Source organism: Pavona decussata, unplaced genomic scaffold, assembly GCF_977016875.1.
Source record: "Pavona decussata unplaced genomic scaffold, jaPavDecu1.1 SCAFFOLD_6, whole genome shotgun sequence".
Classification (NCBI taxonomy): domain Eukaryota; kingdom Metazoa; phylum Cnidaria; class Anthozoa; order Scleractinia; family Agariciidae; genus Pavona; species Pavona decussata.
In genome coordinates this window covers 3,629,095-3,654,679 of record NW_028145430.1, presented here as the reverse complement: position 1 = coordinate 3,654,679, position 25,585 = coordinate 3,629,095, and the positions used below count along the sequence as shown (strand labels likewise).

At 40.6% G+C, this 25,585-nt stretch overlaps 1 protein-coding gene across 1 annotated transcript; it reads right to left on the bottom strand.

Annotated features, from left to right (window-relative positions):
* Positions 1-5,202: 5,202 nt before the first annotated feature.
* LOC146489238 (uncharacterized) lies at positions 5,203-20,125 on the bottom strand. Its single transcript, XM_085107338.1, has 6 exons — positions 19,841-20,125; positions 19,583-19,732; positions 14,977-15,386; positions 14,239-14,386; positions 13,502-13,636; positions 5,203-13,346 (listed from the first exon to the last, which is right to left on the bottom strand). Exons 1-6 carry the CDS (start codon positions 20,013-20,015, stop codon positions 5,350-5,352), a joined length of 9,015 nt encoding a protein of 3,004 aa, XP_084963464.1. The 5' UTR covers positions 20,016-20,125; the 3' UTR covers positions 5,203-5,349.
* Positions 20,126-25,585: the final 5,460 nt, after the last annotated feature.

Sequence of the window (25,585 nt, the reverse complement as noted above, 5' to 3'; positions counted from 1 at the left end):
AAGATCTCCCGGTCACACAACGGAAGACATGATGGCGTCTGTGGTGAGAGCAGGCTTACGTAACACCACGGAAAGAGTTGCACGGAGGGCCGTCTAAATTTTGGCTGCAGAAACCTACAACCCCACGGTATGAGCATAGAGTTCAACGGCGCATTTCATTGATGAAGGACAGTAATCCGATACGTCTGTGCGTTTTAAATAATTATCAGCGCCCAAAGGAAACTACTACTTCCTCATTTACTATTGGTACTGGGAACGGTTATATATTCCTGAATTCAAATGGTTGGAATCCGGAATACAGTACCTCGGTGCATTCCGTTAATATTTTTGGGTTAACCGCGGTCAAATGTGGTCGTATTTTGAGAACCCAAAGCTTATAATTTTTTTTGTGAGTCTGTGAGTTAACTTAATCATTTTACGATGTACTAATGATAAAGTTTCAAGAACCATGAGAACCTGCAGGATAAGTGATGACGTAAACGAGGTAATTAGTCGTACAAGAGAACCTGGAAGCCGGGTTTGAATTGGCCACGTATTGAAACAGAAAACAAAGACAGCGCCGACCAGTCGCCATATACTTCGCTTTTGAAAAACTTGAAACATTTTTGGTAAACCGTACACACTCACTGAAAACTTATCAGCTTTGAGTTTCAAAGTAAAATCCTTATCTTAAACGGACCTTTTATTATTATTATTATTGTTATTATTATTATTATTATTATTATTATTATTATTATTATTGATACTACTACTTTTAACTTCCTTTTTTAACCTACTACTGCTACTTTTAAGCTACTTTTAACCTGTAAACTAGTAGTAATCAGAGATTAGTGAGATGCGTTCGACCATTTGGGAAAAGAAAGTTACATTAACTGCCAGATGTTTTTCACATGTTTATTTAAATCGCAAAAAAATGTTATCATTGTATAACCCAGTGTTTATAATATAATGGATATTTGGTGCGCTTGCTTGTCGGGTTTGACCTTCTCTTCACGTTTGGTGTGCTTGCTTGTCAAATTCTGGAGTGTGCTTCCTTGCTGTGTGGACTGTTATCAGGGAAGATGCATTGTTTACTTTTGAAGTTAGAGTTACTGGCATTTGGAATCTTGCGAAAGCATATCGATATGTTCATTTCCTTCGTTTATTGCGGGAGTTGAGTTTCACGTTAATAGAGGAATAAAAGCCAAAACATTGATCTTATTTTAAAGCGTACAACATTTACGGTAGAATTCGGCAAGGAACTGGGGAAACTTTAACGTGGCCGTTCATATGCCATTGCCTTTGAGCAGACATTGAAAGCCGCCACGAGACATCTTCGGCGTAGCGTTACAAATTTGCATAAATATTATTGAGATCATCTCAAAAGGCAATGTCACGTTTTCTCCATTTTCTATCAACTGATTTAGATTGTAACCGTGTCTTCCACTGATAGATGACTGGATAACTTGTTCACTAAACCCAGTTTTAACAGTGAATGAAGCGAAACTTAAATATTGCGACTTTTTGGCCGCTGTTTAATAATTCACAAGCCGAGAATTGAAACACGCGCGATCGCTTTTAACCTCGCTAAACCAGTACGCTGCACATAATTATGCTTTAATCTTTTGAATCAAACCCTCGAAAACAGCATTTCCTTGATTAAAAAACGCACAATACTTTCGCTTGTAATTGGGAAAGAAGCGAGAAAACGCTTGAAGAGCGAACTCTTTCCAGCCCGAGCATACACGTGCGCACATCCATCGCTCCAACAAAATTAAAAACGCAAACAAAGTTGGCGGAAACGGGTAAACAACACTACGCTGAACTTATCCATGTGTCTTCGCAGTCGTACACACTTCGTGAAGGCGTTGATAAATGCAAATTTAACCCGAAAGTATTTTTTTCTAACTTAAACAACGCAACTTCCCTAACGAAGCACAGCCGTCCAGCCAGCACACCATAAGCGATGCAAGAACGTGAAACTCCACTCCCGCTGAAACGAAGGAACTGAACATCGATAAGCTTTCGCAATAATTTCGCAAGATTCCAAATGCCAGTAACTCTAACTTCAAGCGTAAACAACACAACTTATCTGATAACAGTCCACACAGCCAGGAAGCACAGTCCAGAATTCGACAAGCAAGCACACCAAACGCCAAGAAAAGGTCAAACTCCCAAGCAAGCACACCAACAAGCACGCAAAACGTGAAACTCGACCCGCTAGCAACATTAAAAGATGGCTCTAGCGCGAAAACGAGGGGGCGACTCTTATACGAAAACGGGACTAAAAAGATGGCTTGGCTCTAGCGCGAAAACGAGGTCAGAGTCGTCATAAGTTCGCACCAGTTTCCCGGCCGACACATGCCCCTGCAAAACTCAAGCGGGGGGCTATTTGGGTGTCCTTACAGCAATCTCGAAAAGTTCTGCATAGCCGTACACAGGCACACCAACTCAAAAGACACAGGACGCAAAAACGAAATTAGGCTTGCGTTCTCCTTCGTCGAACGCAATAACATTTTACTTGGAATATATTAATAGAGATTATTATTATTGAAAAATTATTATTATTATTATTATTATTATTATTATTATTATTATTATTATTATTTTTATTATTATTTTTATTATTATTTTTTTTTTACCGCGGTCCAGTTTTTGGGTAGTCTCCTACGCAGCCGTTTTTAGGCTCGTCACGCAACGCTCCTCCCCACAAACGTGAGTAGGAGTGTTGCGGGACGAGCCTCAAACCGGCTGCGTAGGAGACTAGTTTTTGGGACGCGTGTGAAACCCACGCCAGAGCAGATTGTCAATTGTAGAGAGATGCCTGTCTTAGAAGGGACATTTGTTCAATTTCTAGAACTGAGACATACAGAAAAAACAAGAAAGAAAGCAAGAGAAGTAAGCAAGTAAAGTATTTATACTTGCTCCACACACCACAGGGATAAGGACTTGTACCTTTCACAGTCAGGGTTGAATGTTAGTTCACACAAAAACCCATTTTCACAAAGTTCAAGCTTGCCCTCACCAGCGGACTGCTTGTCACAAAACTTTGCTTGCTGATCCGTGCGGCATTATTGCCACCGACCAAAGGTGAGGTCCAGGTTTATTAATTAGTAACCTGTTTTCTTTGCTTACGTGCGGACCGAGGAACAAAGAAAACAACGAGCGCACTTTTTCCACACGTGGACCGAGCAGGCTAGGTTAATACGATTTTTCAGTAGAGTAGCATAGTAATAAACTTCGTTTTTGATCTGATACCGTTCTTTTTATCCCTGCAATACTGACATCGATTAAATCTATTTTGCTTCCGTTTGCTAAGTAATAAGGAGTGAATACTTGAGCCCTCAGTCGACCTCGCGTGTTTTTCACATCTAAAGGATTAATGAACAGTGAGTCTCGAGAGATGCACTCTGCATTCTTAGAAGTGTACTAGATACCGTTTTCGCGAATAAAAGTTGAGAAGCCTGTTAAATCATCTGATAAATCAAGGGGAGGGAAAGAATTTCTACGATCTTGCCTGTTTTCCTTCAGGAAAATTGAGAAACCCATGCACGTTTTCCATTAGTCTCGACGAACTTTGTCCAAGATTGGATAAATATGTAGATTATTTCTAATTTACTGGATTCTAGCTTCGAACTAACGTCTGACCAAGTTGGACTAATCTGACCTAATTCTGTACTTTCAATTCAGTCATCATCACCTTGCGGGGATAAGCTTAGAAAAACAGCAACAACAAAAAAAAAACGTCAAATCAAATGACCCTTTTTTTTATTAATAGACGTATAACATGTTTGGCCATATCAAAAAGTAAAAACTCTAGCCTAAAAACAAAAGTCTCCATTGAGATGAAATATTTTCTCACCGTTATGGCCCATTAGCGACGATCACTTGTTTATATAAAAAAAAAAAAATTAAAATTGTTATTTTTATTTATTAGAGGTTGCCGTCCCTTAAAAATGAACATTCCCTCATATTATAAAGTAGAACCCTTAGCAACATTGGTATCAATAGCACGCAATTTGCTCCGGACGGTCAATGGTGCAACAGGGTTTAATTTCAAAGTAATTACGTATTTATGTTGATTTTGTCTTTCTATGGACTCTTGATCGGGTCCTGTAAATGTTCGAGTACTTGGTGATTACGGTACGCTTTAATTCGTTGAGATGCAGGGGACGGTGCCCCTTTGAAGTCCTCAAAGTTTGCTCTTCCTAAAGCTAGAATTTTCATTTATCTCAAAGACACTGAAATAATCAGTGAAAAGGCCATTTAAGTTAGGAAAAAGTTGTTTTTCTCTTTGCCTTTGCCCACGCAATTGCTTTATAAAACTTACTTGTGTCTTCGAAATATCTTGAATCAAACAATGGCCACGTGCTGATAAACGACTGAATCTTAGTATCTTAGTCAGTCAGTGATGTAACGCGTCCTTTGCGCATGACGCACGGACATGCAATCAGACAGAATAATATTCCGTACATTGGATGTGAACAAACGCTTGCAGTTACTGCATTCTAGATAACTTTGTGTGTTTTGTTGTTTTCAAAGCCACTTCCGATAATGCAATGGTTTCCTAAGCGTCCAAAGGCACAAAACATCACTGAATGTAACAGTTATTGAAATGAATTAAACACACCACTATTACTTTGAGAATCATTTGAAAACTCCTCGTTAAAACGTAAAAACTGACTTACTTCAAATTTCTAGTGTTCTGTGCATTTCAATTATCTAGAGCTACTTCTTGTACGCCTAGTTGAAGAGGCATTGAAAAGTATCAACCGTCAACGATAGAACACAATGTGTTATCGGTAAAGCTGCCCTGCACCGGCAGGCATGTTAAAATTCATTTATTCCAACGTGCCTCAGAAAATAATTTAGGCATGCTGTATTATTATGATTTGGATAATATGTGAAGATATAATATATGTTTTCTGCTTTTCAGAAAGCCACTGGGTCATATCTATCACGGCTTCTACTTTTCTCTCGGCAACGCTCCTTCGGTTGGATGTTAAGTGCCCTAGCTTGACCATTTCTTTGGTGTGATAGCAGGAACATTAGTTCCTAAGGGTAAAAATTAAAATTTATAGAAAAACTTAATTTAATACTGGCTAAGTTGAAACGTAGAACCGCCGATCTTATAGCTGTATGTTGAATATTTGAATGAGCATGAACCAATTTTTAAAATTAAATCTGTATTGAGTTTGCAAATTTGTTCCGTCCTTCGAGCTTCTTTAACAGTCTCATTGAACATGTTCACCTTCTCGTAACTCAAAGTGCTTGAACGTCTTGTCTTCATGACGAGGATATCCTTATGAAGGTAGTTGTAATCTTGAATCCACATCATTAATAGTTTTTTTATTCGACGCCCCCATTTATTTATTTATCCCAAAAGGAACGTAAACTGCTGACCGATTGTCTACCAACCTCGTCTATGTTTTTCCTAGCCTGGTCTTGTCCTGTGCTGCTTCGAGAAGCCCTTGGCTCTATCCGAGTTAGTCCCTCGATGGTATATTTCGGCCTTTCACGTTCCCTGTCAGCAGAGGTTCTTATTCCTCTCACGTGTGGTACTTTAGAGAAGCTAAAGCCTGATTCTTTTTCTGGAGATTTTGTAGATGCTGGCTGGCGCTGGCCTCTTTGAAGACCTTTGGAATAGTGCCTCATCCATGGATCATCTTCATTGTCGTCTTCATCTACAGGAAGCGATGGTTGTCTTCTCAACTCAGCATCATGCTCTTTAACTTCAGCCTTTTTGCCACCAAGATCAACTTGAAATGCGACAGGATCAATTTGTAAAACACTGGGTACTACTTTTGAGACATCGTCCACCTTCGGACCTGAGGTGATCACCTCTTTTGCAGGTTCTTTGTCAACAACTTGAACTGGAGCATTCAATGTTTCGAATTTTGCAGGTTTAAGGGATACGCGAGATACTATTTTTTCCTTTTTCGGTTCTGGCTTAGCTATTTCTTCCTTACATTCTTCCACTTCTGTGTCATCAGCTTTAGTCTCATCGTCGTCTGTGATGGGTTTCTCTATTAAGTATCCCTGCATCAACTCCCAAAGGCGAGAGTTAGAGCTTCGTCTCCTCGTATCCTTAGCACTCTTCTCACGAGGGGATGTCGCTTTGTCTCCTTCATCTCTACTGGGATCACTAGTTGGCTGAGTTTTTTCTGCAGGGCGGTCAAGTGAAGCTACCAGGGCTGGGATGTCTGGTTCCTCCTTTTGTAATGAGTGGCCCACTATCCATTTTTCATCTGTCATCTTCAAATCGTGTTCACCAGTGGTGAAAACGTTGTCTCCTTCTGGGTATTCCAGTTGGAAGTCACTACTAGGCTCACTGAATTGAACGTCTGTGTTGGTTGTAAATAATGGAGGCTCCTCTTCTTGGTCAACATCTTCAAGAGATATTCTTTTAATAGAACGAGACACCACAATGGGTGAATGTTCTCGAATTTCTAAGCTATCGCCATCCACGGATGGATTTTCTGGCATATTCACGTGGTACACTGTCTCAAAGGTGTGTGTTTGTATGTTCAGTGTAGGAGAATCCCGCTCTTTGCCAGTTGTTTTCGAATGCTCAGAGCTGTCTTCGTCGTCTGATGGTTTTTCGTCCGGCTCTAACTCAACTAAGAAGTCTGGTTTTAATTTCACGACGGGTACAATATCTTCTTCTTTCGCGTGTTTGTCACTGTCTGCTTTAACTGTTGGGATATTGTACGGATATTCAAGATGGTGGGTAATGTCAACTGGAGGTTCACTGAGCTGGACTTCCGCATTCTGTGGTTCATCTTGGTCTGCTGCCGTGCTAACATTTTCTGATACTGGATTCTGGATTCTTGAACGAGACACCACAATGGGTGAATGTTCTCGAATTTCTAAGCTATCTCCATCCACGGCTGGATTTTCTGGCATATTCACGTGGTACACTGTCTCAAAGGTATGTGCTTGTATGTTCAGTGAAGGAGAATCGCGGTCTTCTTTGCCAGCTGTTTTCGAATGCTCAGTGCTGTCTTCATCTTCTGACGGTTTTTTGTCCGGCTCCAACTCAACTAAGAAGTCTGATTTTAATTTCACGACGGGTACAATATCTTTTTCTTTTGCGTGTTTGTCACTGTCCGCTCTAACTGTTGGGATATTGTACGGATATTCAAGATGGTGGGTCATGTCCACTGAAGGTTCACTGAACTGGGTTTCCACATTCTGTGGTTCATCTTGGTCTTCTGCTACCGTGCTTATTTTTTCTGATACTGGATTCTTGAAGGAGCGAGAAACGACCACCACTGGATGTTCCTGTATTATTTTGGGGTTTGCTTGATCCACAAAGGGGTAAGTGGGAGTCAAAATATGGTGCACCGTCTCATACCTATATAATGTTGTGTCTAGTTTAGGAGAGACACGACCACTGTCGTCTGAGGATGAAGAACTTGTTGAACGTTTTCTTACTGGATCTTCTTTCTTTTTATCAGTGGCTTCCTCGTCCGAGGAAGATGACGAACTTGTTGACCTTTTACGCTCCGATGGTTTTATGAACGACAACTCTGGGTCTCTGGGATCAACGGAATGGAACTCCTCTTTAGGGACATCTGCAACACTTAAAACTGGATTATCCAGATCTTCATGTGGTTCTATAATATACGTTTGCTGGTTAGTGAAGTACTCTACTTGGTACAGCATCGATGGCTTAGAATCGTCAGAAGCCATCTTGTTGGTTGGCACTTCTGCATCTGATGAAGAGCTTGTAGACGTTTTCCGATGTTTTGGTTCTGTGCTGTCTTCTGGTTTCTTCAACCCAATCGTTAGGTCTGGGTCCGTTGGTTTAACTGTGTGGGACACTGTTTTAGGCATGTTTACCACTGGTCCATCAGCGGCGTTAGTTAGTTTTGAAACCTTTATATCCTTAGAGTCGTCCTTGTCTGTCGAGGATGTTGAGCTTGTCGAAGATTTACGTTCTATTGGTTCTTTTTTCTGAATAGTATTCTCTTTTCCAGTGTCCTCATCCGAAGACGAAGAGCTAGTAGAACCCTTTCGTTCCTTTGGCTTCTCGGTCTTTATTCGTAGGGACGGAGTGTCTGTGGTAACAGCGTCTAAGGAGACATCTGGTTCAGGACGTTTTATAGAGCTCACGATTTCTACATCTGGTGCTTCATCTGATGAGGAAGAGGACGAACTTGCTGCTGTCTTCTTCTGTTCTGTTCTCGCTGTTGGAAGGGCCACATCTGTAGATGAACCTTTCTTTGTGTCCTTTTTTCTTTTATTCTCGTCGTCGGATGAGGAAGAACTTGTTGAAGACCTTCTTTTAGTTCTTATCTTCTTAACTGTACTTCCATCTTCCTTGGAAGATGCTGAGCTCGTTGAGCTTTTTCTGAATGCCTTAAGCAGTCGCGATTTTTTCTTTCGCTTTGAAGGTTTCTCTCCATCAGCATCTGCATCAGAGGGGGAAGATGAAGATGAGCTGCTTGAAATCTTCCGTTTTTCGTTTGAGCCCTCTTCTTCTGGGAATACAACTTCAATTTGTTGTTTAATTTCTCGGTCCAGAGTCAATGTCCTATTTCTTGGAGAAGGAGAATCATCTTCTTCAATTGACGCTGAACAGACTGTGACATTTTCTTCAACTTTAACAAGAGTCATCTCACCAGGCTTAAGTTGCTCACCGCTCTGTTCCATATCAAGACTGCTGTTAAAATCGAACCTGTTATCTGGGTGTTCCGTCGTTTTTGGAGGCAACAGTCTCAGTTCCATGTCGGGGCGAATCTCATCATAGCGTTGAAGACTTCGTGGCTTCTCGTAATCCAATGAAGGAAATGTGTCTGGGGCGCTTTGAAGTTCAAAGTTATAGTCGTTAGCCACCGATATGTTACCATCAAGAGGTTTAGTCTCTACGTCTAGTTCAGGATATGGCTGTGGTACTTTTGGTGTTGAGGTCTTCACTCCCCAATTGACATCTGGTTTACTGGTACCAAAACGGAGATTGTCAGCAGGTATGACTGGCTCTGGTGTGTTCATATCTAATCCTTTTATTCCAAATTGTGGGTTTGTTCCTGAATCGTCTAGACCAGGTCGATTGACATCAAAATCAAACTTTCCCGTCGGTTCTATTACGTTCTTATCTGGTCCATCCATACCCAGTTCAATTTCTGGTTTCTTTCCCGATAAACCAAGATCTGGTATTCTGCCGGTGAAACCAAGATCACCATCACTGATGTCTCGATCAGATGTATCGGTGTCTAACCCCTTTACTTCAAATCGTGGTTTTGTTTTCGAAACATCTAAGCCAGGTCTTTTGAAATCAAGGTCTAGTTTTCTTTCGGGTCCATTTGCCTTTTTGTCCAGTCCAATTTCTGGTTTCTTTTCAGAAACACCAAGATCTGGCAAACTGCCACCGAAACGGAGATCACCTGTATGGTTATCTGGTTCTGGTGAGTCAATGTGTAATCCTTTTACTCCAAATTGAGGTTCTGTTGCTGCAGAATCCAGATCAGGTCTATTAGCATCAAGGTCAATTTTGCTTTTGGGGCCGGCGATATCTGGCTTGGAAACACCCCATTTTCCTTCACCCAGTGCTGTATCAATGTCTAGGTCTGGGCCCCTGATGGCAAACTCGTTGTCTCCTGGGTCAAATGAAGGTCCCGATATCTTTGGTAAACTGCCACCGAAACGGAGATCACCTATATGGTTATCTGGTTCTGGTGAGTCAATGTGTAATCCTTTTACTCCAAATTGAGGTTCTGTTGCTGCAGAATCCAGATTAGGTCTATTGGCATCAAGGTCAATTTCGCCTTTGGGGCCCGCGATATCTGGCTTGGAAACACCCCATTTTCCTTCACCCAGTGCTGTATCAATGTCTAGGTCTGGGCCCCTGATGGCAAACTCTTTGTCTCCTGGGTCAAATGAAGGTCCCGATATCTTTGGTTTTTCGTGGGATAACTCTGGTCTAGTTATTGGTACTTCTCTGTTTCCTTCGATGCTTGGTATGTCAAATTCAGGGGACTTAAAGCCAACTTTGGCCTTGTCTGATGGGAAGTCGATGTCTGGAGAAGCTCCTTCAAAATCTGGATCATTGATGTTAACACTAGGCTTATCAAGATCAAATTTGCCGCCTTCCTCTATTTTCAAAGATCCATCAATGTCTGGTTTTTCGAGCTTAAACTCAGTACTTGCTGAAGATTTTCCGTATGGTTCGTCTTTATCTGCGTCTCCTGCACACGACAGACAGTTTCCGCGAGCCTTCTTTCTGGATGGTAAGCGTCCATCAGAGGAGGGGCCTTGGACATTGCCAGTCGAAATATCAACATCTGGGCTAGATATTTCTGTTTGTAGTTTCCCTTTTGGCTTTTTGAGCTTTGGACCGTTCGCGTCATATTCTAAACCTGTTGCTTTAGTTCTAATACCTAGGTCAGGTCCACTGTCACCAACATCAAATTCCCCCCAACCACTCGGTCTATTAGCATCAAGGTCAATTTTGCCTTTGGGGCCTGCGATATCTGGCTTGGAAACACCCCATTTTCCTTCACCCAGTGCTGTATCAATGTCTAGGTCTGGGCCCCCGATGGCAAACTCTTTGTCTCCTGGGTCAAATGAAGGTCCCGATATCTTTGGTTTTCCGTGGGATAACCCTGGTCTAGTTATTTGTACTTCTCTGTTTCCTTCGATGCTTGGTATGTCAAATTCAGGGGACTTAAAGCCAACTTTGGCCTTGTCTGATGGGAGGTCGATTACTGGAGAAGCTCCTTCAAAATCTGGATCATTAATGCTGACACTAGGCTTATCAAGATCAAATTTGCCGCCTTCCTCTATTTTCAAAGATCCATCAATGTCTGGTTTTTCGAGCTTAAACTCAGTACTTGCTGAAGATTTTCCGTATGGTTCGTCTTTATCCGCGTCTCCTGCACACGACAGACAGTTTCCGCGAGCCTTCTTTCTGGATGGTAAGCGTCCATCAGAGGGGGGGCCTTGGACATTGCCAGTCGAAACATCAACACCTGGGCTAGATATTTCTGTTTGTAGTTTCCCTTTTGGATTTTTGAGCTTTGGACCGTTCGCATCATATTCTACACCTGTTGCTTTCGTTCTAATACCTAGGTCAGGTCCACTGCCACCCACATCGAATTCCCCCCTTCCACTCGTTGATGGGAAGGACGCATTTGTGAAAGAGATACCTGCGTCTTCTTCTAAGTTGAGATTATCTGTACCTGGTGTATCGGTGCTCAAATTAAAGGCGTTTTCACTTTTTCTCTTAAGTCCTTCGATGTCTGCGTCAGGTCCCTCCGTGTAAACATCTGGTCCGTCGAAAGCAAAGTCTGCATTTCCTTTACTCGTGCGATATGGCTCATCTTTGTCAGGACTAGATGTGCATGACAGGCAGTTTCCACCCTTCGCCTTCTTAGATGGCAAATGTATTCCAGCAGATGGCATATCGACTGTAACTTTAGAGTCCTTTATGTTTCCTGTTGAAACGTCGACATTCGGTCCAGACACTTTTGTATCTATTTTTCCTTCTGGTGCGTTGACGCTTGGGATGTTTGTGTCTAATCCCATCTTCGGCTTTCCTCCAGAAATTCCCACGTTCGGTTCACGCACATCTAAGTCAGGCCCTGATATACTGGATGTGGGCCCAGAAATACTGGTCTTTGGTGCACTGATATCCAACCCAGAAACATTGGCGTTCGGTCCACGGACTCCCAAGTCAGATCTTACATTCGGTCTACCGATATTATAGTCGGGTCTAGAAACATCTGCATGCGATCCCTGGACACCAAAGTCAGGACCAGAACCAAGGACGTCCGATTCGGGCCCAGAAACACCGCCTTCTCTTCCATGGACATTAAAGCCAGGCCCAGCAATTTTTTTCATTTCAATAGAGCCATCCGCTTCGCGCTCATCGAAAGTGTATCCTACATCACTCGCCTTTCTGTAAGGTTCCTCTTTTCCACCCGTTCCTGTACATTTGAGACAATTTCCACGCTTTTTCTTTGAAGAAGGCAAATTCATTTGGGCAGATGGAGCACCAAGTTTCACTGAAGTATCCTTCGTTTTATCGGAAGAAACGTCAATCTCTGGCCTCAGGTCTGGTGCTGTGAAGTCCTGACCATTGGCGCCTATCTTTACTTTTGGTTTCCTTCCTTTAAAGTCTAGGTTAGGCTCAAAGTCATCGTCACCACCGAAAGAGGGCCTAGAAATCTTTGCAGTTGCGCTTGAGGAGGGCAGGGAGGCATCAGGACCGGATATGTCAATATTTCGTTCTTTATCGACATCTAAATCTACGTCCGGGACAGAAGCACGGAGTCCAAATTCCTTCTGTGAAAGTCTTCTTTCCGCTCCTTGAATCGTAGGACAAGATCCATCAAAGTCAAGTTTACCGGTCTTTATTTCTGCGCTTGAGGAAGGCGGGAAGAGATCTGGAGCAGAAGTGTCAATGTTTTGTTCTTTATCGACGTCTAAATCTCTGTCTGGGGCAGATGCACGGAGTCCCAATTCCTTCTGTGGAATTCGTCCCTCTGCTCCTTGAATACTAGGACCAGATCCTCTAAGGTCAAATTTCCCACCAGTGCTCATTTCCATTGAGCCACCTGGTCCACCAATATCTAAATCAACATTTTTTCTGCTCTTTCTGTAGGGCTGGTCTTTATTGATGTCACGTATACACGAAAGACAGTTTCCACTCTTTTTCTTTTTCGGCGGCAGGTCTCGCTCGGTAGGAAGGGCGTCAAATTTTCCTTGCAGAGCTTGCCGTTTTTCCGTCGAAAGGTCAACTTCCGGCTGCGAGATTTGGGCCGCCAGATTGCCTTGTGGTGTTTTAATACTTGGGGTATTGGTATCTAAATGCGCCTTTGGTCTTTTAGAAGTATCTACATCTGGGCAGCTTGAATCAAAATCAAAATCTTCGCTATTTACCGACGGTCCTGAAAGTGTTCCACCCGTATTCGCCGAAGGTACAGAAACTTCAGGAGGGGCCCCACTCACTTTAACTTTTCGGTCGGTTTTCATGTTTGGCCTGTCTAAGTACAGTCCGGCGTTTGCCCTGCCCTTGCTGTAAGGCTCCTCTTTGTCTCCAGTCGATGCGCAGGAAAAGCAGCCACCACTCTTCTTTTTCGTTGAAGGCAGATCCAAACCAGTCGATGGACCACTAAGATCAACGTCTGAAAATGCATTTGGATCAGAAATTGGCGTTTTCAGTGTTCCTCCAGGCATATCCACTTGAGGCTCACTCATGTTTACTCTTGGCTTCCTCGCAGAAATGTCCATTGATCCAAAATCAGGAGCGTCACGTCGCATACCTTCAACATCTACCGACGGGACTCCCGCTTGTAGCACAGGTTCTAACTCGACATTGCAGGTCTCCTCCATGGACCCTCCAGGTAGTTCAAATGAGCTATCTGTATGATAAAAAAAATCAGCGAAAGATGTAAGGTGTAGCTCCTATTGACGTTGACGTGTTTCATCCATATTAACGAGAAAATCTTTCCAACTACGCACTTAACCATCTCATTATCAGATTTCAACTCTTAACAAAGCTAACAGTACTACATACCCTTTTCACTATACAGGGCCTTTTTCAGTAGCTTTAGATGCAGCATTGGTTTCTCGTCATCTCGAAGAAGCTCCATGGCTTTATCGTGGGGCATGCCCTCAATGGAGGCGTCATTGATTCCCACGATCTTGTCACCTACAAACGTTTGAGGTCCAGATTAACTGAATTATGCTGTCTGATTATTTGCAAAAACGGTCCTCTCACACGGAGTCCTTTTTTCAGGTGTTTTATTGTTGTTGTTTGAGGAAATAACAAAAATCTTATTTATCAAGCTTATACGCACTAAGTACAGTGGAACCTCTCCTTACGGACAGTTCATTATGTGTCAGAGAGACCAAAATCCATATAGATTCTATTTCTCTAAAACGGACACCTCTATAATACCGACACTTATTCCTGTCCCCTTGGGGTCCATAATAAAGAGGTTCGACTGTATAGTATAGGCTATGTTGTCCTCGGTATTTTCTTGATTAACGAGTGGAACGAGACGAATTCGAAATCCACATGTAAACCAAAAAAATCAATCAATAATTTTGCATTGTGTCCTGCATCAGGATTGAACAATAACAACTCTCTGTCAAGGGTTGTCTTTCACTTATATCTTAACCTGGTCCAATCTTTCGCTTGAAACAGTCATCTCGCTATGCATTTACAAACTTCACAGAAATTATTTTGCCCACTTCAGGGATAAACTATACTACGATTAGCATTACACAAGGAATTTAGTTTTTACTGACCTTTATCAATGCGTCCTGTTTTGGCTGCAATGCCGCCAGGAGTGACTTCTCTAACAAACAAGGCAGGAGGTGGTAAGGTTTTGTCCCTCGCTATCAGCAACCCAAACCCCCCACGTCCAGGGCGCTCAAGAAAGACGTCTTCGCTTTTCTTTGATAGGAAAAAAGGAAAACAAATGGGTCTACAGACCATTCCGTTTCCGCTCTGATGTAAGGGTTACATTTCTGTTCGACTAACTTAACATGTTCTGAGAGGCGACGTCCTCATAAACGTTTCTTGAACTTATCCTAAGTTAGTACAATTTCTTAAACTCTTTCCAGACTGTTCATGGAAGGCGACGAATTTGAAGTAAAGGAAAAAATGAAGGATGTCAATCGCCTACATATTCAAACTAATCACCTACACCTTAATGCAAATTGGAGGTTTAAAATAGCAATAATAAAAAAGGACAATAAACAACACGATGTGTTGCCGACTGAGCATCAGTTAACTTAGCAGGTTAAACGGAGGTTTGGAGACAATATGTGATTCTTTTTAACAAGACTACGTACTGATTGACAGCGTAGCTTAGCGTCACTTTGTTTAAAGAGATATCAAGCGAACGAGGCTGTTACCAAAACAGGTGGGAATTAAATTCACTATCAGGGGGCTTGTAATTCCAGTGCAATTTTTACGCCCGACTCAATAAACAACACTTCAAAAAAAAAAAAAAAGACAACTGAATCATAACATCTTCTTACCAAACTTCCCACCCCTCCTATGTCTAACTTCGGCTTGGAAGGATCATTGATTATCACTTCAGCATCAGCACCTGGAAGACAACTTCCTGAAGGTTTGTCATCCGGAAGATCTATGGCAGGACCACTTACAGCGGGAAGATTCGTTTCCACGTGATTTCCATCTGGAAGACCAACATTTTTCCTAGGATCCCATTCCATATCCAACTTTACATTCCCCGTACCTGAAGGAGTTTTAATGTCTGACTCCCCATTCATATCAATCTTGACGTCTCCGTTATAAGCAGCAGGCCTCATTGAAGAATCTCCTTCCATATCAATTTTGACTTCTCCTTTGTTGTCGGGAGGCATGTCAATCAGAAACTCACGACTGCCACCAAATGCTGGATTTACAACACCTGATGTGTTGTAAGCTGTAAAAACAATATTAAAATGACGCAAGCGTTATTTAAGATGCACATACCGTGGTTGCCGTTCTTTGTTTGTCAAGTATGTCAAATATGGCTCTCGCCAGAAAGCACGAGGCTCTCGGCCAATTTGTTCTCATTTTCACCCAGTGAAAGAGATTTTCAAAAAAGTGAAAACATTCATCTTTAGAGAAGAAATCTTGGACAAATGTCAGAAAAATCAAATACCCTGAGGTGAAATCGAACCCATGACACCTCCTTCTCATGGCGTATACTCTAACCGCTGAGCTACCGAGGAAGCCAGAGCTGTGGATTAATTTGAACATGGGAACAATGATTATCCAGCACTAAAGCAAATATTCGAATTAGCCCACCATGCTTTCCTCCTCAGCTCAGGGCATCATCGGTACTATTGCGGGGTCATGGGTTCGATTGCCTCCTTGGTGCATCTGATATTTCCGAAATTTGGTCTGTTCCTCTTGTGCGTTTTCGTTTGCCTATCGTCCACATTAAATCGCCAGAATACGCCGATGAAAAACAGACTTTTAAAAATGGTTTCAAAGTGGAGACTTTTGAAAACACTTCCTTTCTAGTGTGGACAGGTGAAAATGGAGACTTTTGAAAACGGTGAAGTAAAAAGCGTCACATGCCATCGGTTAGAGTCCAAATCGGAGTATCTATCCAAGATGGTGGATGGTCTTGTGATGTTAACCATGCGCAATCCCAGGTTCCAGTCGTTTTCATCGTTTCCAAGCATTTCAGTTTTCGGTTCGAAAACGCTAGTGTGGATGAAAATATTTTGCTTCGTTTTCGCCGAGATGAAAACAGACACTTTTGAAAACACATTAGGGTGGATTGGGGCCTAACTCTGTGAAGATGAACAATTTTTTGAAATATGTCCTCTTATCGTAAGTAAAAATGTTTTCACTACAAATAAAATGTGCCAATTATTTTCGTTTCCACAGATTTTTAAATTGGTACGCAAAGCTTGAGCATACAACTGTTTGTTTTCCACTAAAAGCAGGTTAAATGCAATATGGCTGATTCATGCTGTTTTTCAGAGGAGAACGGACGCTGTTCAGACAGCCGCCCAATGTTTCTTTTTTTTTTTTTTTTAATTAAAACAGCTTGTTGTACAGTCAATACGATACTGTCTGTTATATTGAATCAATTTGCAGTCTGATGTTATCTGGGCGTTGAACATCACTGAACATTAGTTGTTCTTGTAGACAAGACAAAACAAATCAGCGGGAGCTACAAAAAAATAAACAAATCTCCTCTCAACAAAGGTACGTATATAATCAAGCACATAGGTCTTTGCTACCACAAGATAGTCGCAACAGTTAAAGAGGCGTATCTGAGAATATACGTTGTCCAGTAAGAAGAGTAAATAACGGACGAGCCATCAAGTGTCTTCCACTTGCTCATGTAATCACCTAAACATATAAGGTTCGAAACCACACACACACACACCCGCCACCATTAGCAATTCTCGCTATTTACGGGTAGCAGTAATAATTTCTGAAAAATTTAAAGTAAGTTGAAAGTTGAACACCTCAGCTGAAGAGTACTTAATCGATTTTAGAGACTGACTATCTAACTCTTCTTAAAGTCTAGTGACACTTTCACGAGTTATTTTTCAAAACCTTCCTCCATGTATTTGTAATTTGCTGTTACTAATATCTTCTCGAATCTTCAGATGTCCTCGTAGTTCCTCATTACCATGCATGGAATAGGCCGATTAATTCAGGTTCATATGGATGAAACTGAGAATTATTCTTCTAAATAAAGCAACATACTTTGCAGGTTGTTTTACAGTCATGTTCTCTACATCCGATACGAAATGGAATTTGGAAATGTTGGTTTTTGATTAGCCAGTTAAACCGGAAAACTCAGAGAAAAACGCTTAAAGCAAGGTGACAACCGACAATTTTTGTTTCTCGAATCGACTGCAGTAAACGATTAATCTGCCATAGCATTCGCACACATTAAACACACAACAGAAATTGGTGCTATGATCGCAGGTAGCAAAAATACGAACGAAAACTACGAAATAGAGACCGCTCGCAGCCGGAACACAAACAAGCAAACACAGACTAAAAAGGTTTTTTTAAAAAATCTTAGAGGCCTTATATCCCCGCAGCAACAGGAGCAATTAAATCGTATGGTCATTACATAGCTCAATATAAAAAGCCTTTTTGTAAAACATGCGCCATTCCAAGGGAGCCTTTCAGCTAGTATGGCTCACGCATAAGGATCACTGAAATTAACGCAAACTGACTTGCTTGCACGATGCTTGTGTCGTTCAAAAGTTTAATCCAGTCCTCATCAGGATTTTGCTCACCGTTGGAGGGCAGTCAAATAGCAAAGAACTATACTCTTTGTCAAGTCGCTAAATGAAACATTTACATAAGACGGTTTGCATCCACCAAACACCTTGATATTGCTCACACCCAGTGCCGTTGTTATATCAGTGTGAAAATCCATTTTTTACTTTATAAATTTTGTATGGCACTAATCATGAGAAATTGTTCAAATTTCAACACATTTTCCGCTTTTGTTGATAATTTTCTTCATTCTTTTTACCACTTGTATTGTTATTACTTCAATTACTTTTGAACTCTTAAGATCAACAAACTACGTCGTAATGGGTAAAAAAAATCCACAGCCCTGACATCACGGCGATCGCGTCTTTGAAGGAAAATAAAGGTTCCTTTTTTCCATTACTTGTCGATTTCCACTTTGAAAAACAAAAGGGAGCAAACAATGGTAACTGCTTGGCTATTCAAACAGCAAACAGCTTGAAACATATTGAAGTTTTATGGGAAGCTATCTTTATTGTTCGGATCAGTTCTGCCATCGCCTAATCAGTGCGCTCTGTCGAATAGTTTGGATGGATAAATGATGGGTTTGTTCTAGAAAATTTGAGAGAGAGAAAAGTTTAAAAGCTAGAGTAGCTTTAATTATGTGGCTTTCGAGAATGTTAAGTACTCTCTGCGCTTTACGCGAATGATCTGTTTCGAGAGGTCACAGTATTTAAAAGGGAATGACACAATGCGGAAAATATGACCGATATGCGGTGTGTGGATAGACTAAGAACCTTAGAATATTCCGGATGAGCTTTTGTTAGTTTAACGAAAATTCTCACACAGGTTTATTCCATTACTTTATAAACATTCCTGGAGATGTGTGTGATAAATCATTTCAAATTAAGTTAAAAAATATTGCCAGAGGCAGTAGTTCATTACATGCTGTACGCGTTCAAAGAAACAAAACATGTTTAGAACTACATGGAGGTTTTTAAATGTAGCAGTACAAAGAAAACTGTTGATAATTTCATTTGATATTTATTTTGTTTGCATTCCTGGAGAATAAATCTGTGAAAATTTTCTAACCTTATTTATCATATAATACTGCCAGAGGCGATACGTAGTTTTATTACATGCCGTGCGTGATAAGAGATAAATAATCAACAGTTCTTCACTGCAACGTGCATTCTCGATTATTCAAGTTTTCTCTGCTCGAGTGATCTCGCAAAAGAGTTGTGGTTTTTATGCAAATAATCCACTTACTAATCTTCTTAATTATGCGCGATTTGTGTTGTTAGAAAATTAAACCTGTCAATGATTTTTTTGTGAGTTACGGGAATGTTTTATACTCCAATTTTTTGATGTCATCGAGGAACAAGACAAACTGACAGGTAAAAGGATTTTAAAACTCATGAACTGACTGGAAAAGACGTCGACATGGTTGACTGCTGCATGGTAAAAATATACATTCTGTCCATACGAGAACATGGCAGTTTTCCCTGCTAAAAAACGCAGCTAATTTTTCAAAAGAGATAAAGAATGAGCTGGAATTGAGTGCGTTATAAAGTGGCTGTTAATCGCTTGCGCCGCTTCAACAACAAATAGCTCCGAAGTTTATTGTTGCATTACATTTATAAATACGGAGGCAATCCAATACAAGACTTATAGCTCAACGCCTGTGGACACGGCAAGACAAATAATTGTTCGGTATTTCCTAAACGAAAACACATGTACTTTTACCTTTTGCTGTTGACTGGTAAAGGAGTCGACGAAGAATATTAAATAGTAAAGTTCGTGCAGCGTAATGTGTATCCGAAACAATTATTTAAAACTATCACAGGAATGTTTTGTTCGTAATTGTATACTGCGTGGCTTGTATTTGCAGCTTCTTACCAACTGAAGGTGCTTTTTCGCTGTAGTGGTGTGAAAAAGTAACAGGTGTTCCACTTCCATCCAGTCCAATGTCACCACCTTTCGCCTTTCCACCAAAGGAAAATTCAGGGTCGCTAACAGAGTCGGCTGAAGATGTGGACGCAAATGACGCTGTAAAAACAAAATGAATAATATGAGCAGCGCCCTTTAAAATTGGTGGTAAAATAAAAAGTGTTTTGCACAGCCTCGTAAGTAACATCACCGTTAACAATTTTTTACCTGCCTGTCGACGCCTGTAGCAATACCAAGCAAGCGCCACAATGGCAGCGATAAGAAGCAGCACTCCGATCGTTCCAAATATGGAAGCTATAATAGCCGTGGTACACTCGGCGGCCATAACACAGCAAATGTGCTGGCAGGCGAACAAGAACACTAACGTGCTTTTAAACGCCATGTTGACAAGTGACTAGGTCGCCAGCGCCATGAAATTTGTAATCTCGAACCTTAGCGTCGTAAACCTTTGAGTCGCAGTACGTCAAAGAAGTATCCGGATTCCCTGGAGAAACATACTTATTAAATGTCTAGAATTGAATATGTCAATTACCGAGCTACGGCTGTACTCTGATTGGTCGGATAGTGTTACCGCTTCGCTGACTTTTGTATTACAATGAAATTATTGAATGTTGAATATTTGGAATATTTGGCGATGTTGAACGCTTACGAGTCCAAGATCTCCAGCATAACAACACTGTTTAACGCGACAGCACTCTTAACCATAGAAACGTCTAGCAAAACAAAGATCAAAATTACACATTACGATAGAACTTTTAGAATAATGTTGGCACTCGTCGGAGTATTTATGCGGATTGCAGTAAGTTGTTTAGAAACACCTGCATCGCTTTATTCCATCGTGACACAATACAAACTTGCAATGGTGAAAAAATGCGCCTAAAAGTTTTCTTTAGTTGCAGTTCATTCGAATACAAAGTATATTGAAACATCATAAACGTTTTTTTTTTTTCAAGATGTTATATTTTTGCTGCCGCACACTGATTCTAATAAAAACTGCCCTCAATTCAGTCTCACCCGATACAAAAACTGAACACAACAGGAGCGAAGAAGTGCGGCGATGTTAAAGATTGTTGGTGAATTTGAAACAGTGTTCTACCAGCTATACAAATTAATTGCGGAACATTTAAAATTCAAAAGTCGATCTTTAAATACCAAGGTATAATAGCTCAAATATTACATTTGAAATTTCTGTGGTTTTCTCGTTTCTGGTGACTCAATAAAAGAGCATCAGCGGAGCAATGAAGTTCAATTATTTGCGTGGATTCCATTTATTAAAACTCCTTCCTGTTATTAATTGTGGTTTGTGTGGTAAGTCGAGCATACATTCACATGGTGCTTTCGAGAATCTAAAACTTACCAGCTTAGAAATCACTGACTCAGCTCTCTTTTTCAGCTTACCAAGTGACATTAACGACAACGGAACAAAATTGCGAGATTGACTACCATCTAAAAAGCTTATTTCATTAATTAATCATAATAATTTACACGTTTTACGCATGTTCCATGGAAAAATGCTCACTTGCGCATAAAAATATTAGCAGCAAATATAATAAAACCGAACTGTAGAAGAGAAAAGCCTTAAATCTGTAAAGAGATCCTAGAAACCGCAAAAGCTATATTTCCCAGTATAGTTCACATTCCACTTCAATCAGTGATTCAACCAGATCATTTACGAGCAAACATTAACATTCCTGAGAATTTTTTCAGACAAAAAACTTTTCGCAAGACGTGTAGTGTGGGTCATAGTTTAATGACCGTCTTAATATGTGCGACATTAAAAACCTTATAGGAGCCAATAGTTCTATTTTTGTTCGGAAATATCGTCTTTATATAAGGCCTACAGTTTGCTGTCGGTGGCCATTTGCCATGCTAATATTGTGTCGGAGTTGCTTGAGATAACAATAAAGCAAATATATTGTTTACAGTCTATTTTCAGCTTTAATTTCTAAATAAATATTAGCAAAGGGCGACTCATCTTTCCGGAATCAAGAGAGCCAAGTGGAATGGTGAACTAATTTAAACGCCAGACAAATTAATAATATTACCAATAATGTAAAGCTTGTTATATAAATTCTCTTTAACAACTAGGATTCATGCAGCACTTCTGTGACGGTATGCGCAACAATATATCGATCCTTTTTATTGGTCATTATAGAAATAAGGGCTTGTTTTTTCTCATCATCAGAGTCAATGTAGTGCTAGAGTCAATAGTGAACATTAACGCTATTTCTTGCTGACCTTCGATTTAACAACCTTGGAATCTATACAGCTTGCGAGCTTGGTGGCAGAAGAAAACAGAAGGCACTAGAAAGTCATTAAGAATTATATCGATTAAAGTAAATAGACCTCCGGCAAAATCATGATTTAAATGATGCCCAACGGCATTATTTACTACTTTCATATTTGCCGCCGTTCGGTTAACCACACCATTCAATGCAAACCACAAAATTAAAGACCAAACAAAAACTTGGCCGAAAAACACCTAACCATGTCTCCTTTATTATTTGCTGTCTCTGATAAACTTTTTTTGTCATTTAACTCGCGTGTTTATCTCGTGAAGTGCGCGTTAGACCGAAAAACATTTACGTACATGTAATTCGATGGCGCGTAAGAAGCTTATTTCGATCTCGGTACTGATGTCTAACGTAACAGTGAGTTATTATCACAAGTAAAATAGCTAGACATCTGGTGAAGCCCTGGGCGTTGAAAATACGAGTTGTGCTGGTTATATGATTGTTGGCATGATCGAGCACCTATTAATTAATGTTAAAGTCACTAAGGAAGAAAGCGTGGTGGGGGGGGGGGGGGGGGCATTGGCAGTAGGCGATTTGGTAGTAATTACCTTCCCTCAATAGACACTTTTTAGTCTTTTGATCCACAAATGCCCTGCTGTGGGGCATTTGAAGAAAACATCTCAGCTTGGTTCATTTCTTTAAGTGCCCTGTCTTTGCCAGGCCTCCCCGCCGCCTCCATTGTTAAGTACATAAAACTGTCCTTTCCCGAAGTGCCAGCCTTGTATGTGGCACACGTATCTCCAGAACAAGAGTTCAGTTATACTGTATTGCATCAAGATTTGTATAAATTAAGCTACAATAAAAACAGACGAAAAACTAGAACTTGCGTCCATCCGTTACCTCAACTGGCCAGATATTTGTCGTACCAAAACTTTTATGTTGATCATGTAAAAAAAAAAAAAAAACTTAAGACGTTGGTTGCGGCCGTCTGCCAATTTTCAGCCAATTTTCTCTCTACCATACTGAGTGGAAAATGGCTGTTTGTCTGGACCATCTTCTGAACAAAAGAAGGCCTAGACTAGAATCGTCCTCCTCTGATGAAATTTCCTGTTCACCAATAGCCAAAAAATCCCAGGAATCCAACTCTCCATCGCACGCTTCAACGTTAAAATCAATATTGAAAAAGCTATTGAAACCTTCCGGAAGAAAATCGAAACCAAGTTAGAGAATAGTAAAATTGGAAAGGTTCTAAACGACAGACAAGTAAGACCTAGATGATCTGAAAACCAGCCCTTACTTCTCTGGGAAGGATTTCAAGGAGGAAGTTGAAGCCTTCCAAAAAGAGGAACTTTGATTTGGCAGAACTATCAACGAAACCAAAATCCAATGAAGACATGATGGATTGATGAAACTAATCCACGCAAAGATTTTATACTTACGAGCATACTCCCGGCGAGAAAACATTAAATATATGAATATAGCCGAAGAACTATCAGCATCAAAAGGGTCCAAAAGCCGGGAACGAAGACATTGAGGAAATTGTTAGAGCTTCCTTGGAACGTGAGCTTGGTTTCACTGAAGCCCGAAACGTTGAAATCCAAAGAGAAAGAGTTCATGCATCGTGTTGGCAAAAGTAAAGATGGAAAAGCACGTCTAATCCTTACGCACTTTCTTAGGTACAAGGACTTTTAACACTGAAATATTCTCGCTGGGGCGCAGAAAAAAGACAACCATTTTCAAATTTTCCAAGACTTCCCAACGGAGATCGTCAGAAGACGAAAGCTACACTGAATTCGGGAGGCTTTAAAAGAGACAAAGAGAGGAAGAATCCCTGCTTTCTTCAGAAAATCACAACCAGATAAGTTGTTCATTAGAGGGAAACTCTAGTCAAAAAGAAAGCAAATCTGACCTCTTGACTTTAAGAATTAAATTTAAGGAACAGTTTGTCCAATGTAGCTATTATTATAACTAAGTCCGTCTAAGAACATAAAACACGTTAATATCTTTACTTGAACGCAGCGGACGGGCCGCCACCAAAAAAACAGTAGCTTCTTTTTCCCCTTTATTAGTTGAGTGTTTACCTAAACGGGAAGTATATGCCATTCTCTTGAGAGACCTTACTCAACAACGTTTAGCTTGGTTTTACTGTTGCCAGACTACCGTTGATTAAGGCACTTAAGTCATCCACCTCGATAAAGTGGCAGATTATGATATCGATAATTTAAAATCCCGTCAACATGCACCATTTACAAGGTCAAAAAAACAATGGAGGTGCAGGTTATCAGGGGCCAATGAAAATAGAGCTTTGGAAGGGTACGGGGTTACTGAAAATTCCTGTATGCAATATTTCTCGCTCTCAAGATTGTATAACAACTATTTCATTCGCTTGTCTCACAGTGACTCCTTCGAAAACGAGGACGAGAATGACAGGTAAAGAAATGGGTGTTTTATTATTCAATAGAGAGTTTTTCCACCCGGGCCTTGTGTGGTGAGGTGTGATTGGGATGGGGTTTATAAATGGGAAAGAACTCGTACAAAAAAATATAAGAAATTGTATTATGTTTGGTACAGACTGAATGATTATGCATGCTCACAATGACAGTGACAAGCATGTTCAGCCTTCCGTTCACCTGTAGCTGATATTATGTACGTCCCCTATTTTTCACCTCTTAAATGTTAAATATTCCTGTGTTGGCAGCCCAGTTGGAATAACTGCTTATTTAGGTTCATTTACTCAGCATTATATTTTTCCTCCTGAGTTTACTCATAGCACGAGTCAAGTTCGAGTCGGGGTCCGTTTCATTTTTTTCCTTTTTTTTTGTTTCTAACTTGATATTTTTAATTGTGATTCTTACTTTTATAATGATGTGCCAACTGCTGTTCGAAACATTGAACTCGAACGAGATATTTTCCCTGTCGACGCGATCGCGAGAGTTCATTGTTCGTAACAGTTAACCTCCACTCCTCATTCATTCCCACCATCTCTGATTTTCCTTTAGAAGGTTTGTCCAGTGTTGCAGGTGCGGACTAAAGCTTTTCACTTAATGCCTTGTCAAGCCCACTCAGATGGATATCACCAAAGCAAATGGACTAACCTTTCGTGCCATTTTGAAAAAGCACAGGAAAGCAAGAGAGGATCCTCTGTTGAGGGTACCCAGTGTTGTCTTAACCTCTAAGATGGCTGCTGTTGGTGTGCATTCCGTTTCTGTTGAATCCATATGCATCCAGTTATTCTGGGGCATAATCGTATGAATACTGATTTAAAGGTGAAGTTGAATCTTTTGTTTCCCAAGAACTTTAAAGGGGCATGCGCAGTGTCACCTATTTTTTTTGTGTCACTTTGAACAGCCAAAAAAACGTATTCCAATCGATGGAATTGTCAAAATAATGGTTCAGTTTTGTTAATAATAACCCTACAAGAACACAGAAACTAGTAATAATTATGTTTGGCTGCCTTCATGGCTAGGATGGAAATGGATTGCAACTTGAACAAGTTGGCCAATTTTTTCAAGTTCATCTTGTGTATTGTAGAGAAGTAGCTAAAAAAACCTGATCATGGTTTGTCCTTCCTCGTTGAAATCCGTTAATATTTTCTTCCTGGCACTCTAACAGCAATTTCATTTAAGAAAAAAATTCTTTGTTAAATATTTGAGCAGTTTTGACAAAAATACAGCAAGACACCATGACAGAGCCCCTTTAAATATGTTATAAATACAGC

Coding starts and splice junctions, on each gene's coding strand:
- LOC146489238 (XM_085107338.1), bottom strand. CDS start 20,015: ATGGCGTTTAAAAGCACGTTAGTGTTCTTGTTCGCCTGCCAGCACATT. Junction 13,637..14,238: donor AACAGGACGCATTGATAAAG/GTCAGTAAAAAC, acceptor AAACGTTTGTAG/GTGACAAGATCGTGGGAATC. Junction 13,347..13,501: donor GGCCCTGTATAGTGAAAAGG/GTATGTAGTACT, acceptor TTTATCATACAG/ATAGCTCATTTGAACTACCT.